The 18,762-nt window shown below is 38.9% G+C and overlaps 1 protein-coding gene across 7 annotated transcripts in view; it reads right to left on the bottom strand.

Moving 5' to 3' along the window:
- Positions 1–4,652: 4,652 nt before the first annotated feature.
- BCL2L13 (BCL2 like 13) overlaps positions 4,653–18,762 on the bottom strand; it is an 89,018-nt gene continuing 74,908 nt past the window's right edge. For all 7 annotated transcript variants that reach the window (XM_047065123.1, XM_047065121.1, XM_047065118.1 and 4 more), the window contains one exon: positions 4,653–7,438. In XM_047065123.1, coding sequence (XP_046921079.1) covers positions 6,620–7,438 — 819 coding nt within the window. In that variant the 3' untranslated portion in view covers positions 4,653–6,619. The remainder of the gene's footprint in view (positions 7,439–18,762) is intronic.

The following is an 18,762-nucleotide window of genomic DNA, read 5'->3' on the forward strand; positions in this document are numbered from 1 at the left end:
TTCTTCAGACCAAGTTAGACTTTCTCAGCCATGAGGCAAAATTATCACCTTCTTGTCCCCAAACCAGCATTATGAAAAGAGTCCACTGTATCAAAAACGAATGTTCCCAGTCTTGAGCACATCCCAGCCAGAATGACTGAGACCTATCCTGGAAGTTGGTGGATTTTACTCGTCATGGATATAACAAAGTTTTTTTAATTTAGAGAATTTCATCCTGTTTTTTTAAATATTTGAATTAAGCAATGGAAATTCCTTGGTTAAAGATAAAAAGTTTTCTGGGGCACCTGGGTGGCTCAGTCACTTAAATGTCCAACTCTTGATCTCGGCTCAGGTCATGATCGAACTCACATAGTTCGAGCCCCGCATTGGGCTCTGTGCTAACTGTCTGGAGCCTGCTTGGGATTCTCCCCCTCTCTGTGGTCTTCCCCCTCTCCCCCCACTCACACTCTGTCTCTTTTAAAATAAGTAAATACATTAAAAAAAAATTCTTGCCTCACCTCTAGCAGCTTAACAAGGCTGGATTCTTAAATGAATAAAAAGTAAAAAGCTTTCTTCTCCAGAAGCTGCTTGGCATATCTGAAAGTCAGGTGGATTATCTGGTATAGTCAGAAGGTCAAATCATTCCTGATCTCACCACTTAGGATCCAGCACTAACTGCTGAGATGCTCAGGGCTACCTTAAAGGGTCATAGCACCAGAGCCTTTTATTTTCCAACAGTTTCACTGCTGACTGGGAACCTGAATATGGAGTGTCCTTTGAATGCTAAGATCATGTTTTCAGAACCTGAAGGCAAAGCAAATAAGTGTGTACCTATCAAGACCCCAAGATTATCTGAAATCCCTCTGAAGTCCAAGGCCTAAGATTACCATGTGAATACAAAGAGTCGTCCATCATTAATCTTCAGATCTCACTTTATTTCAACCTCCAATGTATTCTCCCCAACACACTGCTTCTAACAGCACAATTCATAGATTTGAATTTTGTTCTTTTCCCCTGATGAAGAGTAGACTGGCCAAAAGGCAGATAACAGGAGGGAAAAGGAGGAGCCAGAATAAACCACAAATAAGGTGAGCAAATCAGAGTTGTTAGGAGAGCTAATGGAAATTCATACAGAGAAAGTAAATACATGCACTTAAGTAAAATGCCTGTGTTACCAAAATTACCATTTAATTCCAGTAATTTTGAGGAGATGAGAGCATTAGAACCAATAATAAATTGAACTCAGTCAAGGAATGAGGTAGAGAGAGGCACTTTTAATGTAAAGGAAAAGAGAAATGAAAGCCTAAGATAGCTGGAAAAATACACAAATTCTATCTTTTCCTTTGGTGCTGGCCAAGGACCAACCTATGTAATACAATTGTCTTGCTAAAAATCAGGACCCAAGTTATTCCAGACTCCGTTAACAGGGAAGATTGTATTTCAACTTCCTTTTATTCCTGGAACAAACAGTAGTAAAATGTCAAAACTTTTGTTCATAACAATACACTGATTAACCAATTTCTTCTGGTGGTGCAAAAAAACACTCACTGAGCAAGATCACTATAAAATTTCCCCTTAGAAGTTTGAGAAGGGGGCAAAGATCACCTTAAACCAGCTGCTACTTTTTAACTTATTACAAGGCCTTGCAAATATCCCTGAGAACATCTCCTACCTGAGCTTACTATGAAGCAGCTGCCTGGCTAGAGCTACTGCAGTGTAAACATAAACATTGGGAGGGCCCTGATGGTTTAAATTCACAGGAACATGGCCAGCCAGAGGCTAGTCTTATGTAAATAAAGGGAAGACCAGGATGTCTTAATATTTTAGTTTCATGACCATTTCTACTCTCTATGGGGTTCTATGTATGAGGTAACTAAGAAATAGTGACTAAATTTTAAGAAACCGGTATCCTACAGCCAAGGCCCCAGTGTACTGTGGAACTGAGATGTTTCACTGGAAAGTTATCTAGTGTCAGCTTCTGAGCAAGATGTGTCTGTGGCTGTTCCTTGCCAGCTCTCAAGTCAGTCACCTCTCGAATGTTGAGAGGCCAATGACTGGCGGTATCCCCCACTTCATCTCATCCCACTTCACAACCCATGGCATAGGCAGGGGGAAAGGTAAATAGAGAAAAGGGAAGAGAAAGCATCAAGGCGCTGTCTTCAAGTCATTTGGTGATGATTCCTGTGTCAGACTGCCTTACTCTTGTTTATAAGCAGAAGTACTTATGTGACACACTAAAAAAGATAAAGATCCATACCAACAATAACTGCACATTCTTTAGCCACAAGGCATCACATTCACTAAGAGAAAATCATACAAGTTCGGAATAACTCTGGACATAACCTTCACTCCTATTTCTGTAGAACATGCTCAAATTTTAGATTAGGCCAGATGGAACCGTTGTACAAATCAAGAAAAAAACTCCCTTTCTTCCAGGGCACAGTCTGGTGCGCCTGGCTGCCCTTGTGCAGTCCATGATTGGCACAACCATTTGTAGAGAGCCTACCAATCCTGCTTGGCAGTGTCATAAACATGGTAAAAACCGAAAAAAGCACTAGACTTGGAGTCAGAAAAATCCAGTCACCTTTTCCTCTCCCATGCTAGGCTTTTGAAAATTCATTAAACTCCAATTAGGTCTCTTCACAGCGTAAGCTGGGGATGAGGACTATGAATATCCATTGCAACTGTGAAGGTGGAATAAGGTACATGATGGTGCACAAGAACAATCTCTGGCAAATTGTAAATGTTCAACTACTGTTAAAATTATAATGACCCACACTTTTTAAGGAAAAGGATACTCTAATACAGAAAAATATGCACCCTAAACTGAAACCCATCTCACAGCTGAACCTCCTCAGTGACGAATGCTGTAATGGGAAGTTGTCACTAATGGCAGATCTCGTTCCTCCAGAGAAGCTACATTTTTCTGGTATGGTGTTGCTGAGACTTCAAATGAGATACAGTAGCGCCCCCTCATCCTCTCCAGTGGATGCCTGAAACCACGGAGAATACTGAGCCCTATGTATGTTTTTTTCCCCAAACATACATATCTATGGTAAAGTTAGTTTATAAATTAGGCATAGTAGACATTAACAAGAAAATAGAATTAAGATAATATACTGTGATGAGTTCTGTGAATGTGGTCTTCCTCTCAAACTATCTTATTATACTAATACCCTCATGAGGACATGAGATGACAATGCCTACTCGATGAGTGAGGTGAGCGATGCAGGCACTGTGATGAACCATTAGGCTACTACTGACCTCAGGATATGGGAGTAAGTATCACCTACTTCTGGGCCACGGCTGACTGCTGGTAACTGAACCGCAGAAAACGAAACTGCAGACAAGGGGATTTGTGAGGAAATCAGTTCAGAGGCCAGAATCTGTTTCTGTAAAGGTAATCAAATAGTCTACAGGCCCTCTATGAAATATGATCACCAACTCAAATTTTACCTGTAGTACCTTTTATTTCTATAAGACATCTCAAAATAATTTTAAAATTCTGTGGGTATGACATTTGTCCACATCATGCCTTTTAGAGAAAAAGGCAAAGAGCAGGCATTACTTTTGTATTATTAGAGGGAATTAGCATGAAGGCTGGGGAAATTGATTTCCGCAAGAAATTAATGGTAGCTGTACTTGCAAAAAACCACATTCCTGGGTTCATTGTTTATTCTCCCAGGACAGACCCAGTCAAGTAGCTGCATTTTGATATGAGATGGTACAGAAACACAGGCGAGAGGAGGTATCAAGGATGCCTTTGTGTGGTGAACGTGTGAACCAGATGGTCAACAGTCGCTTTTCATTTTCTAGAAAGCTTTCTAGAGGGCAATGATGATACAAGAGTCCCTGTAAGGCACACTGTAGACACTGATTTCTATTGGCTCAGAATTATTATTTTAATACAAAGACGATAAAGTGGCATTCTTTAATTCTGGTATTTTTCTCAAGAAACCTTCATTGGTTTTTTACCAAGTTTTCAGAAATCATTACAGTCAATAAAGCAATTAAGAAGAAATCTAGAAAACTTACTAATACAAACTTTTGCTCAATGGTTTAAAGAATGAGGAATGATAAATGGTGATACTCAATTCCACATTTGAGTTCCATAAGCAAGAGAGATTTATCCCTAATCTGCCTTTTTACCTTAGATTTAGATGTAATGTTAAGTTGGGGAGGCGTGGGGGAGAAGAAATGGCCTCTATCAGCCCCACCAAAAACGAGGGAAGTGGGAGGCTGAGAAATAATTTTTTTAATAAGCAAAAAATAGGAACTGCTGTAAGCAGCGGTCCTCATTAGGGTATTTCCCCTCCAGTGCCAGAGGCAGAGGATAAGGAAGTGAAGAAGCATCAGGCACCCTGACACACTATTATTCAGAACTATCAATGATTCAACCTAGAGAAAGCCAATGGAAAAGAGTATTAACCATTACCCAGCAAGAGGCAATTGGCCGAATCACTTTGGGTTAATGTTCAACAGATAGGAAAATAAACCAGCACGTGGCAGCATCCTATCACATGTCTCAGTCTTTCCTTTAGTGGAGAACACAGACCCAAATATCCTAAGCCACAGATCTTCTTGTAGTAGCTCAGAAGTAAACCCGGTTTCTATTAGTGCTTAAATGTGTTCAGCTAATGGGTTTGGGCTCCGGAGTTTAAAAGTGTCAACACTGGAAGGAAAATATTTTATTATAAAAGAGAAAAAAAAAAATCAAGATAACTCACCAGTGTGCTCTTATCCTATGCAAGCACAAAAGTAGGAACTAGAATACAGAGAAACCCCAATGTCGGAGCCAACTGTCAGAGTCCAAGGAGTGAAAACCATCTTTACTACATTAATTCCCATCCTCCCACCTCTTCTCTAGCTACACTAATCAAGGTACACCAAAACCCTTAAAAATATCACTCCCTAAGACGCTACAACTCAGAACATACAGATACAGTGCATGATAAAGCTGAATAAACAAACACACTTCAGACCTTTCCTTGACCAGCTTTTAAATAGTATTGCTTTAGGGAGAAGATTTAATTTTAAAAAATAAATTTAAAAAAGAAAGCACATTTAAAACGTCAAGTTTTGGTGATCAGGATAGTAAAGTAATTTTATTACAAATTTCAGGATCTAAAAAGTAATTTGTTACATTTACTAAGATAAATCTGAGATGACCTGTATCAAGCATGTGTGTCCTGCATAGTGACACTGTGATCCTCAGGCATGAAAAGACATGGTTCCACCCCCCCCTGCTTTAGGGATGGAATCAGCCAGATGAAAGAAAATTACACTGATTCTCAACTAGCACATACTGATTAGAATCATTTTGTTTATCACTCTGGCATTTGGACTGTAAAGAGTTCAGGGAAGAAGAACTCTGAAAGCCAAACTAAAATCTCGAGGGTAGCCTCAAGAAAGTCAAGCTTCTCTTTTACTACTTTTTATTTCAATGGTATTTAGGAGACCTTCTGTATTTAATAAGTTATGATTCAGTTGGTCTGTAAGCCCAAGTATTAACATCCTTATCACATGGCAAAAGACCACAGAGAAGCTGGCTGACCAGTAAGAAGACTAGGCCAGATAAAGGGAAAACACACTAATGCAGGTTCTAGACAGTGACCATCCAGCAACAGAGATGCTGCTACCGAGTAACCATAAGCTCCATAGGGTGGCCATACACAAAAGGGCCAGAAGAGACTTCGACAGGCCATCTAAGTCATCCTTCTGCTTCTAAATGAGACAAATGTCCCTCTTTAGCCAGTTACTTGCCTTTGCATTCACAGGCAGGGAGCCCTAGGTCTCTGTTATATTTATTTTTTTTAAAGATTACTAAAGGTAACATCTTTACAAGGTGGAGCCGTAGGAAGCATCAGGGACTTAGTGGGCACAGAGCAAGTGCTCTCCTGTGGGATCTTAACAAAGAATGTGGGGGTGAAGAGGAACGGTGCAGTACCTGAGAGGCAGCAGAGACATAAGGGGAGAGCACCCTCACGCTACAGGACTAAGAAGGTGGGGGAAAAAAGAAGATCCACAAAGGAATGGCTGCAAAACACAGCATGTTGGTCAGGAAAGATGAATTTCCAAGGGCAGGAACAAATCAGTAGCTGAGGAGCCCACAGCTAAGCCCTGTTGGCCTAGGAATTTCTATCGCAGATTCTCTTAAATTAACTCTCTCCCTCTAAAGCTGTGGCTCTCAATGGGAACAATTTTGCCCCCAGGGGACATTTGGCAATGTTGGGAGACATTTTTGGTTGTCACAACTGGGGGAACGGTGCTACTGGTATTCAGTGGGTAGAGGCCACAGATGTTGCTAAACATCCTACAGTGCACAGGACAGCCCCCTACAACATAGGATTAATCATGATGTCATTGATGGCAAGGTTGAGAAACCCTGTTCTAGAGGGAGTACTTTACTCAAGAGATTCTGAATTGAGCATGAGCCACGGTCCTTGGAACTTAACAGACAAACATGAATGCCCTCTACCTCAAGCCCTACTATGTGGATCAATTTATGCCTTGTTGAGCAGAAGTCCCCCATTATCCCAGAGTGTTCCACAAATGTCCAATCAGTTGTTGGTGGATCCAATTCAGTCAGTACAGCTAAGACTTTACATATTTTTTGCTTCTTTCTCTTCTGAAAGATCTGCTATTTCTTTCTCAGAGCCAGTGCTACCCCAACTGCCACTGCCAGGATGGCAACAGCGGCGGCCCCTCCAAACAGCAGTATAGACTTGCCCTCAGACAGGGGGAAGGCCTTCTCTTCTGCAGCAGGGGAGGGCCCTTCTTGAAGACTCTCTCTCTTTACATGCATCTCCTTTTCACTCAGCAGTGTTTCCGTGGGTTTCAGTGCTGGGATCACTTCCTCTTCTAGTTCAACAGATTCAACTGCTGCTGCTTTTGTCTTCATCAAGTTCTCTTCTTCATCAAGTTCCACAAACAACGATGTAGCAGGGCTGACTTTCTCAACTGCAATCGCTTCTGTGTCAGGTTCCCTCACCTCCAGCACGGAAGTAGCAGTGATATGCGGAAGCAAGGGAGCAGGTGCTTCAGGGAATGCCTCCTGCAGCTCCTTGGTTGGCAAGACTACAGACGCCACAGCAGCCTCTTCCACACCTTCAGGTATTTCTTCTTTTTCCACATGCACAATGTCAGAATTAGAAGAATTGTTCTCGCTCTTCTCTCCAGCCCCATTGCTATCTAAGCTTTTGACTTCTTCAGGATCCATTGCAATCTGTTGCCAGGACTCAGGACCTAGGGACACTGGTAGGCTTTCTGTGTGCCAACTCTGACTGGCTGAGAGTGAAACAGGTAAGCTCTCTGACTGCCAAGAAGTGGTCACAGTAGGAGACTCTGGAGGACTGACTTGTCCAGAGTTGTCACTGGGCAGGATATAAATGTCATTGCTATCTTCTGCAACAATTCCAGGGTATTCCTCCTCCTCTGATTCAAGGTTAAAGACAGTGCCCTAGAAGAGAAGGAAGAGAGTCAATACAAAGAATGGTAAATATATTTAAAATAAATATAAATCTGGATAAAAATTCTTTCCCAAACTGAAGTTCTAGGAATAAATATTGTTTACAGCTATGTAATTTCTGGATTGAATGCATTTACCTGTAGACCAATGAAGAGGAAGAATTTTTTTCTTTTATTCATTTTTTTATGAATATAATATATTGTTAAACTGGCTTACATACAACACCCAGTGCTCATCCCAACAAGTGTCCTCAGAGGAAGAATTTTTAACAAGATAGTCCTCTGACCAATTTCCTTGAAACTAAAAAAACAAAATGTGATTTTTATATTCAATTCGATGTGTATATATATACAATGCAATAATTAATGCAAAATAGCAGAGAAAACAAAGGCAAGAAACTTGCTCTCAAGGAATTTATCACTTAGTAAGGCAATGCTATCCGACAGTCCAAGTGCTAGTAAGAGTTCAGCTGGAGAGATGGCAACTTCTTCTGGTGGAGGCTGCAGCAGTCAGGGAGATGCCTGAGAGCTTTGTGGAGAAACCAGCATTTACAGTGGCTATCAGGAGAATGGGTCAGAGTGTATGGTGAAAACCATGGACAAGACACAATACCCGCAAAAGTGTATAAATATAAAAAAGAGGATGTCACAAAAACAGACACTCAGATCAATGAAATAGAATACAGAACCCAGAAATTAACCCACAAACGTATGGCCAACTAATTTCTGACAGTAGGAAAGAATATCCAACGGAATAAAAACAGTCTCTTCAGCAAGTGCTGGGAAAACTGGACAGCAACATGCAGAAAAATGAACCTGGACCACTTTCTTACACCATACACAAAAATAAACTCAAAATGGATGAAAGACCTAAATGTAATAAGACAGGAAGCCATCAAAATCCTTGAGGAGAAAGCAGGCAAAAACCTCTTTGACCTTGGCTGCAGCAATTTCTTACTCAACACTTCTCCAGAGGCAAGGGAAACCCAATCAAAAATGAACTATCGGGACCTCATCAAAATAAAAACTTCTAGTCTGCACAGCAAAGGAAACAATCAGCAAAACTAAAAGGCAATCAACGGAATGGGAGAAGATATTTGCAAATGACATATCAGATAAAGGGTTAGTATCCAAAATCTATAAAGACCTTATCAAACTCAACACCCAAAACACAAATAATCCAGTGAAGAAATGGGCAAAAGACTTGAATAGACACTTCTCCAAAGAAGACATCCAGAAGGCCAACTGACACATGAAAAGATGCTCAACATCACTCATCATCAGGGAAATACAAATCAAAACCAGAGTGAGATACCACTTCACACCTGTCAGAATGACTAACATTAACAATTCAGGCAACAACAGATGTTGGTGAGGATGTAGAGAAAGAGGATCTCTTTTGCCCTGCTGGTGGGAATGCAAACTGGTGCAGTCACTCTGAAAAACTGTATGGAGGTTCCTCAAAATATTAAAAATAGAACTACCCTAAAACCCAGCAATTGCACTACTAGGTATTTATCCAAGGGATACAGGTATGCTGTTTTGAAAGGGCACATGTACCCCCATGTTTACTGCAGCACTTCAACAATAGCCAAAGTATGGAAAGAGCCCAAATGTCCATCGATGGATGAATGGATAAAGAAGATGTGTATATATACAATGGAGTATTACTCGGCAATCAAAAGGAATGAAATCTTGCCATTTGTAACTACATGGATGGAACTAGAGGGTATTATGCTAAGCGAAATTAGTCAGAGAAAGACAAGTATCATATGACTTCACTCATATAAGGACTTTAAGATACAAAACAGATGAATATAAGGGAAAGGAAGCAAAAATAATATGAAAACAGGGAGGGGGACAAAACATAAGAGACTCTTAAATATGGAGAACAAACAGAGTTGCTGGAGGGGTTGTGGGAGGTGGGGATGGGCTAAATGGGTAAGGGGCATTAAGGAATCTACTCCTGAAATCACTGTTGCACTATTTGCTAACTAACTTGGATAGAAATTAAAAAATAAATTAATTAAAAAAAATTTTTTTAACATTTATTTATTTTTGAGAGACAGAGAGAGACAGAGCATGAGCAGGGGAGGGGCAGAGAGAGAGGAAGATACAGAATTCGAAGCAGGCTGCAGGCTCCAAGCTGTCAGCACAGAGCCCGACGCGGGTCCCGAACTCACAAACCGCGAGATCATGACCTGAGCCGAAGTCAGACGCTCAAGCGACTGAGCCACCCAGGCGCCCCAAAAATAAATAAATTTTTTAAAATAAAAATAAATAAATAATAAAAAAGGGTAACAGTATGTAACCCAGTCTGAGTAGTGTACAATGTATATGAAGAATAGAAATTTCCATTAGGAAAGGGACCCTGGAAAACCTGACAGAGAACTAAGAAATATGGACTTTATTCAACAGGAAATGGTCAATGAAGTATTTTAGCTACACAAGGACAATCACAGCTCCACTTTAAAATGACTTGAGAGCAGTGGTCAGAGGAACACCAGAAATGTAAGACTCTTGCTTCTCTCCTTAGCAAGAGTCTTGACACAAAAGCAATAAAAATAAATAATATCAGGGGCACCTGGCTGGCTCAGTTGCTAGAGCACCCATCTCTTGATCTCAGGGTCGTTGAGTTCAACAGAGCATGGAGCCTACTTAAAATAAAAAGTTTATTAAAAAAAAATTCACCGTCTAGATGTGAAGACTGACATATGAATAATTTCAGTATGATACAGAAAGCTTTAAGACAGGTATATGCACAGGATGATAGCGGAACCTAGAGGAAGAGAGAACTAATGGAGGGTAATGTTCATAAAGACCTAAAGAAAGCTTCACAAAAAGTCTGGGTAACACTCATAAATGCTGCAGAGAGTTTGAATAGAGTATGTAAAGCAAATTAATTCCTATTTTATTTTGTGATTATAGCTGCTATTCATAGGAAGTAGAATAATTTTATTCTTCAATCAAAACTGAAAGCTCTCGGGGGGCACCTGGGTGGCTCAGTAGGTTGAGCGTCCAACTTCAGCTCTGGTCATGATCTCACACTCTGTGAGTTTAAGCCCCACGTCGGGCTCTGTGCTGACAGCTCAGAGCCTGGAGCCGGCTTCAGATTCTGTGTCTCCTCCTCTCTCTGCCCCTCCCCTGCTCATGCTCTGTCTCTGTCTCAAAAATAAATTAAAAAACATTAAAAAAAATTTTTTTTAAAAACTGAAAGCTTTCTGCATACATTAAGGCTCTAATATTAGCCCTACATAAAAAGAAACCAGAAAAGCAACTAAACAAATAACATGATCATAATATCAAGATTCTAACTGCCCCACATTCCACCTCAACCCTTGTTTCAATCTCCTTAAGAAGCCCTAGATAGAGGTCATCAGGGATAGTCTGTGAATGAACATACGCAGAGAGATACAACAGTGGAGTAATTAAAAATACAGTATTTGTAGGAAAAAAGAACTGGTTTGAACCCCAGCTCCACACATACCAGATGTGTATATCTGAAGGCCTTGCTTGCTTAACCATTAAAAAAAAATTTTTAATGTTTATTTATTTTGGCGGCGGGCGGGGGTGGGGGGGCGGTAGGGGCAGAGAGCGAGGAAGACACAGAATCTGAAGCAGATTCCAGGCTCAGAGCTGTCAGCACAGAGGCCCATGCAGGGCTCAAATCCATGAACCGGGAGATCAGGACCTGAGCCAAAGTTGGACGCTTAACTAAGCCACCCAGGCGCCCCTTTGCTTAACCATTTAAACTTCAATTTATTCATAAATGGAATATGAATGCCTTGGTAAGTTTTATAACAAAACTTAGATATAGTATTTATCATGCTTAGCACAGAACCTTGTACATAGTAAGCAATCAATAAATTATGCTGTTTTTTCATTATTATTGTTTTTGTTGTCATTGTTTTTTTGCTACTGTTTTTGGTGTGGTGGTGGGAGAGAGAGTCACGTAGACTGAAAAAATTTTAAAACTAAAAGCAATTTGAAACAATACCCTTCCTTGGGTACAAAAAGGTAATTAACATCCTCATCTCTCCTAAATAGAGGTATCACAAAACTGGAAAGTAAAAATCTCTCTTTAGAAAATTACAATAGTATAAGGGTGCCTGGGTGGCTCATTTGGCTCAGGTCATGATCTTGCAGTTCATGAGTTTGAACTCTGCGTCAGACTTAGTGCTGACAGCTCAGAACATGGAGCCTGCTTCGGATCTGTGTCTCTCTCTCTGCCCTTTTCCTGCTTGCGCTCTCTCAAAAATAAATAAACATTAAAAAAATCATTTTTTTAATTACAATAGTATACATCAAACCAATATGCAGCTTATTTCTATGGGATAGAACTATAAGAAAAGTGTGTATTCTATAAATTTTTTACAATGATCATGACTTTGTATAAAAAAATTTTTTAATCTATTTGAAAATAATAAATAAATCTATCTCCATTTTTTTAAAAGACTGTTACATATAAATTGTGGTCTGCTGCCTCCTAGAAACTTGAGATGAATGGACATTCAACAATCTCAACATGAGCTGTGAAATAATTTGAGTCAGATGAAGAGGATCTCCTGAATATCTTTTGTACGTGTCCCTAAAACAAAGGGCAGGGCATATTAGAACACCATTAGAAATTGGTGTTTTTTTTTTAAATCTTTTATTCTTTTTTTAGTATTAATACACGATAAACACATTCATAAAATTACGTAACCTAACATTCACCATTTTTAGGTGTGCAATTCAGTGGTGCTTAGTATATTCACAATGTGTGCAAACATCACCCCACTTTATTTAATTCCTGAACATTTCCACCATCTCAAAGAGAAAGCTTTTGACAATCACTCCCAATTCTCCCCTCCTCCTTCCCCTGGCAACCACTAATCATTCTCTGCCTCTAGATATGCCTATTCTGGGAAGTTCATATAAATGGAATCATACAATACGTGACCTTTCATGTTTAGGTTCTGTCACTTCACATGTTTTCAAGGTTCGTCCACGTTGTAGTGTATATCAGCACTTTCTTTCTGTGGCTTTGCAGTTCACTAAATGGATATACCACATTTTGTTTATTAATTCATCCGTTGGTTGACATTCGGGTTTTATCAATTGGTTGACATCAGTTGTTGGTTGACATTCATCAGTTGGTTGACATTTCCACCCTTTGGTGATTGTGAATATCCACATATAAGTTTTTGTTTGACCACCTATTTTCAATTCTTTTCAGTACATAGCTACAAGTGAAACTGCTGGGTCATGTAATTCTGTTTAATTTACTGAGGAACTGCCAAACTATTTCTCAAAGCAACTGTACCATTTTATATTCCCCCCAGCAATGTAGAAGGGTTCTAATTTCTCCACATCCTAACACTTGTTATTGACCGTTTCATTTTTTTTATCAGTGCCATCCTAAGGAATGTGAGGTGGTATCTCATTTGGGTCTTTATTTGCATTTCACTAATGACCAATGATACTAAACATCTTTTCATTTGCTTATTGTCCATTTGTTTATCTTCTCTGAAACAATGTCTATTTAAATCTTTTTCCCACTTTAAAATTCTATTGTCTTTTTATTATTGAACTGTTAGGACTTTTATCTTTTACTCTTCAACAAAACAAAAAACAAGGGTGCCTAGGTCGTTCAGTGGGTTAAGCATCAGACTCTTGGTTTTGGCTCAGGTTATGATCTCACAGTCTGAGTTTGAGCCCTGCGCTGGACTCCAAGCTGACTGTGCAGAGCCTGCTTGGGATTCTGTTTCTCTCTGCCCCTTTCCTGCTCTCTCTCTCTCAAAATAGATAAATAAACTTTTAAAAAATAATAAAATAATATAACTAATTGGGGGCAAGGATGCTTGTAAAAAAGGTTGAGACTAAAGAAAACAGAGGAGGTAAAGTACTAAAGTAACCAGTAGTCTATGCTAGTTAATAATCTTATTTTTTATTTTTAATAAGATCTGCCATTAGTACTGTTCTTCATATGGATTCCTTTCCCAGGCTTAAACTGCATCTAAATGAGACCTTCATAACTATAATCTTATGGGATTTCACCTCTTTTGAATTCTCAGATTTTCATCAGTACAATGGTAATATAAAACCACTCAACAGTTCTGGGACTTTATCAATAATGAATGATAACAGAGTCCCTTTGCAACCAAATGCATCACATAAAGACTGTATACCCACCAACAGCAGAAGTCATTAATTACTGATTGCCAGGAGATACTACTTGTTCTACTGAAGAATACAAACTACAAATAACACTTCTATATCGTTTCTCTATCTTATCCCATTGTTAGTAACTTTATTTTGGCTACCATCTACCTCATCATCTTCCTCTCCCTCTATTTAATCTAATCATAAAGTGCTAACTATATCTCAAAACATTTATTCTTAATGTATCCTAACATATCAAGATATATTTTTCCCTTCCTCTCAACATTTTCTGCTATCACTCTAATATAAGCAATCATTATTTTTCACCAAAGCCTCCTGTCTCTTTGATGCTGCAATCCAATTTAGAGATGAAAAATAAAAAAACATTTCACCAGTCAGCTAAACCAAAAACCTGGGAGTCATACTGGATTTCTCCTATTCTTGAAAGTAGTTTGCTTCTCATTGTTGGGAATTGTGCTATATAAATGGTAGTGACAAAACACTATAATCTCTGTCCCCAAAGAGTTTAAAATAGAGTTTAAAACCTAGTGAAGGAGACAAACACAGAAGAAGAGAAACTTATTTGGGGATTCATGGAAAGCTTCTTAGAAGACAGAGAATAACAGGGGTATCTGGCTGGTTCAGTTGGTCGAGCATGCAACTCTTAATCCCAAGGTTGTAAATTTGAGACCCACACTGGGTGTAGAGATTACTTAAAAATAAAATCTTTTTTTTTTTTTTAAGTTTTATTTATTTGAGAGAGAGACAGAAAGAGAGGTGGGGGAGGGGCAGAGAGTGAGGGGGAGAGAGAGAATCCCAAGCAGGCTCTGTACTGTCAGCACAGAGCCTGAAGCAGGGCTTGAACTCACAAACTGTGAGATCATAACCTGAGCCAAAATCAAGAGTCAGACACTTAATCGATTGAGCCCCCCAGGAGTCCCCCAATTTTTTTTTAATGTTTATTTATTTTTGAGAGGGAGAGAGCAAGCAGGAGCAGGGAGGGGCAGAGAGACAGGGACAGAGGATCTGAAGCAGGCTCTGCGCTGACAACAGAGAGTCCAAGGCAGGGCTGGAACTCAAGAACTGTGAGATCATGACCTGAGCCAAAGTCAGATGCTTAAATGAGCCACCCAAGTGACCCTTAAAAATAAAATCTTAAAAAAAAAGAGAGAAAGAAGAGAGAACAACAGAGCTGGATTCAAGCCCTACGTTGGGTGTAGAGATTACTAGAAAAAAATAAAATTAAAATAAAATGAAATAAAATAAAATAAAATAAAGCTGTATTTACCTATCTCTTTGCCAGAACACAATTCTAATTAGTCATGCAAGTCCTCTAACACTTATTACAAAGGGATTTCTCTTTGCCATATAATTTTCTTTATTAAATATATATATTTTTTAAATGTTTATTTGAGAGAGAGTGTGTGAGCAAGTGGGAGGAGGAGCAGAGAGAGGGAGAGATAGAATCCCAAGCAGGCTTGAGCTGTCAGGGTAGAGAGCCCAACACAGGGCTTGATCCCACGAACCATGAGATCATGACCTGAGCTGAAACCAAAAATTAGACACTTAACCGAATGAGCCACCCAGGTGCCCTACCACAAAATTTATATACTCAAAAGTTTATCTGTTTATTAAATCATCTCTTCAAGGAGTTCCATTTATGAAAACCAGAAATAAAGGCTCATATAAAGAATAAGTTTATAAGGAGGGGAAAAAGGTAGTAAAGAAGAGTAGTAATAGTATAAAGTAACACAAAGTTCATAATTATCCCTATTGACTTTAGTACACTTGTTTATTTATTTGCTTTCTCAAAATCTCCAAATGAGAAACTAAGTATGGTTCAGCAGCTTTATAATCCTCAACCTTCAAAGCCTTGCAAAGTAGCTAAAAAGAAGGGTAATGAGGCATTGCTTAAGATTAAATCTTTTTTTCTTCACTATTGAAACTCAACATTTAAAAACTGGGTACTTGGAACGCCTGGGTGGCTCAGTCAGTGAAGCATCCGACTCTTGATTTCAGCTCAGGTCACGATCTCACAGTTTGTTGAGTTTGAGCCCCACATCAGGCTCTGAGCTGACAGCAAGGAGCCAGCTTCTTGGGATTCTCTCTCTCTCTGCCCTCCTGGCTTGCACTCGTTCTCTCTCTCAAAGTAAATAAATAAAACTTAAAAAAAAAAACAAAACAAAACACTAAACTGGGCTCTTTTTGTTAAGTGAAGAGGAAAAAACTGGAAAAGAAAGTTAACAGAATTATGCCACTAAATGAACCAATCACAGTGTGCCACCCCAAGAAGCAAGTAAAACTACCGTTTTCTCAAAGAAATTGCATTTCAAAGTTACAGAAAATAGTCAAAGAACATCAGTTACTCCACTACAAGCAACCTAAAACAATATATTCTTGGGGCGCCTGGGTGGCTCAGTCGGTTAAGCATCCGACTTTGGCTCAGGTCATGATCTTGCGGTCCGTGAGTTCAAGCCCCGCGTCGGGCTCTGTGCTGACAGCTCAGAGCCTGGAGCCTGTTTTGGATTCTGTGTCTCCCTTTCTCTCTGACCCTCCCCCGTTCATGCTCTGTCTCTCCCTGTCTCAAAAATAAATAAACGTTAAAAAAACAAAAAACAATATATTCTTGTTCACTTTCCAAGGACATTTTCACATTTTCATCTAAAAACCTCAAAAAAAATTGCTTCTAACCACCCCTACCTCCCAACTGAATTATTTAGAAGATAAGGAATGTAATTTCTTACTTTGTTTATTCTTAGTCTTAGAATCACATCTGCTCTCATTCTGTTCACACTCTACAAATTTTGTAATCTGTTTTTGTGCCGCTTCAAAAGACGTACAGTACAGCTGGATTCACAGAGCAGCCTACAATTACAGAGCTCTCCAAACAGAAGGGTTATTCAAGGGTCAGAGCGGTCTTAAGTGCTCATTGATAAGAATTCTCAACAAGTTAACTTATCTGTACTTCTAAAAACAGAAACTCTCACAGCAAGAACTGATTAAAAAAGCAAAAACAAAAGAACCATAATACAGAAGGTAAAAATTTTAATCCTCAGAAAGACCTTTGCTACTTTTTCTTTAGGGCTGTAAGCCAAAACAAATGAAATGGAAATTTCAAAACTTCCATCATGAAGAAATAAGGGAAAAGTTAATAAACTGAAATAAAATTTACTGTAAACATTTTGCTTTATTTTTAACAGCTTAAAGCTAACAAAAGAGTTAAGAACACTCTTTGTTCCCTTGATCAATAACTCTGTCAACTTACAACTTTGGAATAATATATTGCTCAGAAGTCAATTCAGACTTAATTGTTTTGTTCCTTGCTGTTATGGCCTTCGCTATCTTATAACTTATTTCTGTACTTGGAACATGACATTTTAATGAAGATTCACCAAAAATTTTGTGCTCTTATGTGAGAAGCATTAATGAAAGACTGACACTGACACTTTTACTCCTGGGGCCAATTCATATAAAGCAAAAATATAAAAATAGAGGCCTCTCTCTTAACAATTCCTGTTATTAGTGAAGAGTAGGCTTTCACTGAAAGATAAAAGACTTCTCTGGATAATACTTTACATAAAATTTACTGCATTGGAGAGACTAACATCTACAGGTAATATTAGAGCCATTCCAACAATCTAAAATCATTTTTAGCACAAAATATTTATATTGTTGGAAATATTTTTTAGTTCCATTGATTAAAAAAACAAAAAGGAGTAACTTCAAGTGCTCAAAAACATAAAACTAATTTGGATCAACTATCAGAGTTTAAATATGCACAAAGAATCAGAGAATTGTATCTTTAAAAAAAAAAAAAATAAAGCCCAGAAAGATTAAGTAACTTGCCCCAAGGCCTCTTAGCCTGCAAAGAGAACTGGATGTCAATAATAATAGGTAGCCCAGGGGCGCCTGGGTGGCGCAGTCGGTTAAGCAGTCGGTTAAGCGTCCGACTTCAGCCAGGTCACGATCTCGCGGTCCGTGAGTTCGAGCCCCGCGTCAGGCTCTGGGCTGATGGCTCAGAGCCTGGAGCCTGTTTCCGATTCTGTGTCTCCCTCTCTCTCTGCCCCTCCCCCGTTCATGCTCTGTCTCTTTCTGTCCCAAAAAATAAATAAACGTTGAAAAAAAAATTAAAAAAAAAAATAATAATAGGTAGCTCTTATGTGACTCTTATCATCTGCCCTTCTGAAGATTTTATTTATATTAATCTATTTAAACCTCACAACTCTGTGAGGTAAGCCTTATTATTATTTCCATTTTACAGATGAGAAAACTGAATCAACTGAGGAGGATAAGTAATCCATTCAGTCATGGAACTAAATTTAAGCTCAGGCAGTTTACCTCTAGGGACCATGCTTTTATCAATTACTTAACTACTTAACCCCAACTCTTAGGCTGAAGTCCCCTGGTTACCATACAGCAAGTTTACAGCAAGAAGCAAATAGAAAAGGTTATTCTTGGAATTTTCTTCAAGCAGTACACAAAACCCTTCAAATAAAACCCAAGCAAATAAACCGTTCAAATAAAAAGGGAAAGAGAGAAGAACCTGAAATATGGAGACAAGGGGGAATATTTTTAAATAAATATAAAATGACATATAAATGTAACTTTGGTTTTGGTGATAGGAACAAAGTAAAAACAGCTTGCAGATCATTCAAGGAACCATTTTTAAAATGTGCGGCAGCTACTTTATTCTACCTGTATTGACTACATTTTGCTTCCTTCCCCCCGCAACCCCCACCTTTGGTTCACACCAGTTACAAATTATTTTGTCACTTCAAGCAGTATTTTACCCTGAGAGTCATAGCTGCTGATAAACTGAGCTCCTTACAGACTTAACTTTCCCATCTGAAGATGCTTTGGCAGAACTCCATTCCCTCATAAACTCATCTAGGGACTCACCTCCCCTAAGAAATACCAACAAACCTTTATCATTACTTCTCAGTCATCATGTAATATCTATTTCTCAAGTACTCCCCTTAAAAAATAAAAACAGATAATTGCTCTTCTAACATTCAAACAGGATATTAAAAGCCTCTTAGATCACTACAAATCTAAAATAAGAAAATAAGAAAATGGAAAATGTGAAAGAAATTCCAGAGAAGTAATTTTCCACGTAATATTATGACCAAGACCCACAAAAAATATATTTTGGAGCACAATGCAGTAAATGCT

Source organism: Lynx rufus, unplaced genomic scaffold (assembly GCF_022079265.1).
Source record: "Lynx rufus isolate CCGP_SWC_20201006 ecotype Redwood Valley unplaced genomic scaffold, mLynRuf1.p SCAF_7, whole genome shotgun sequence".
NCBI lineage: Eukaryota > Metazoa > Chordata > Mammalia > Carnivora > Felidae > Lynx > Lynx rufus.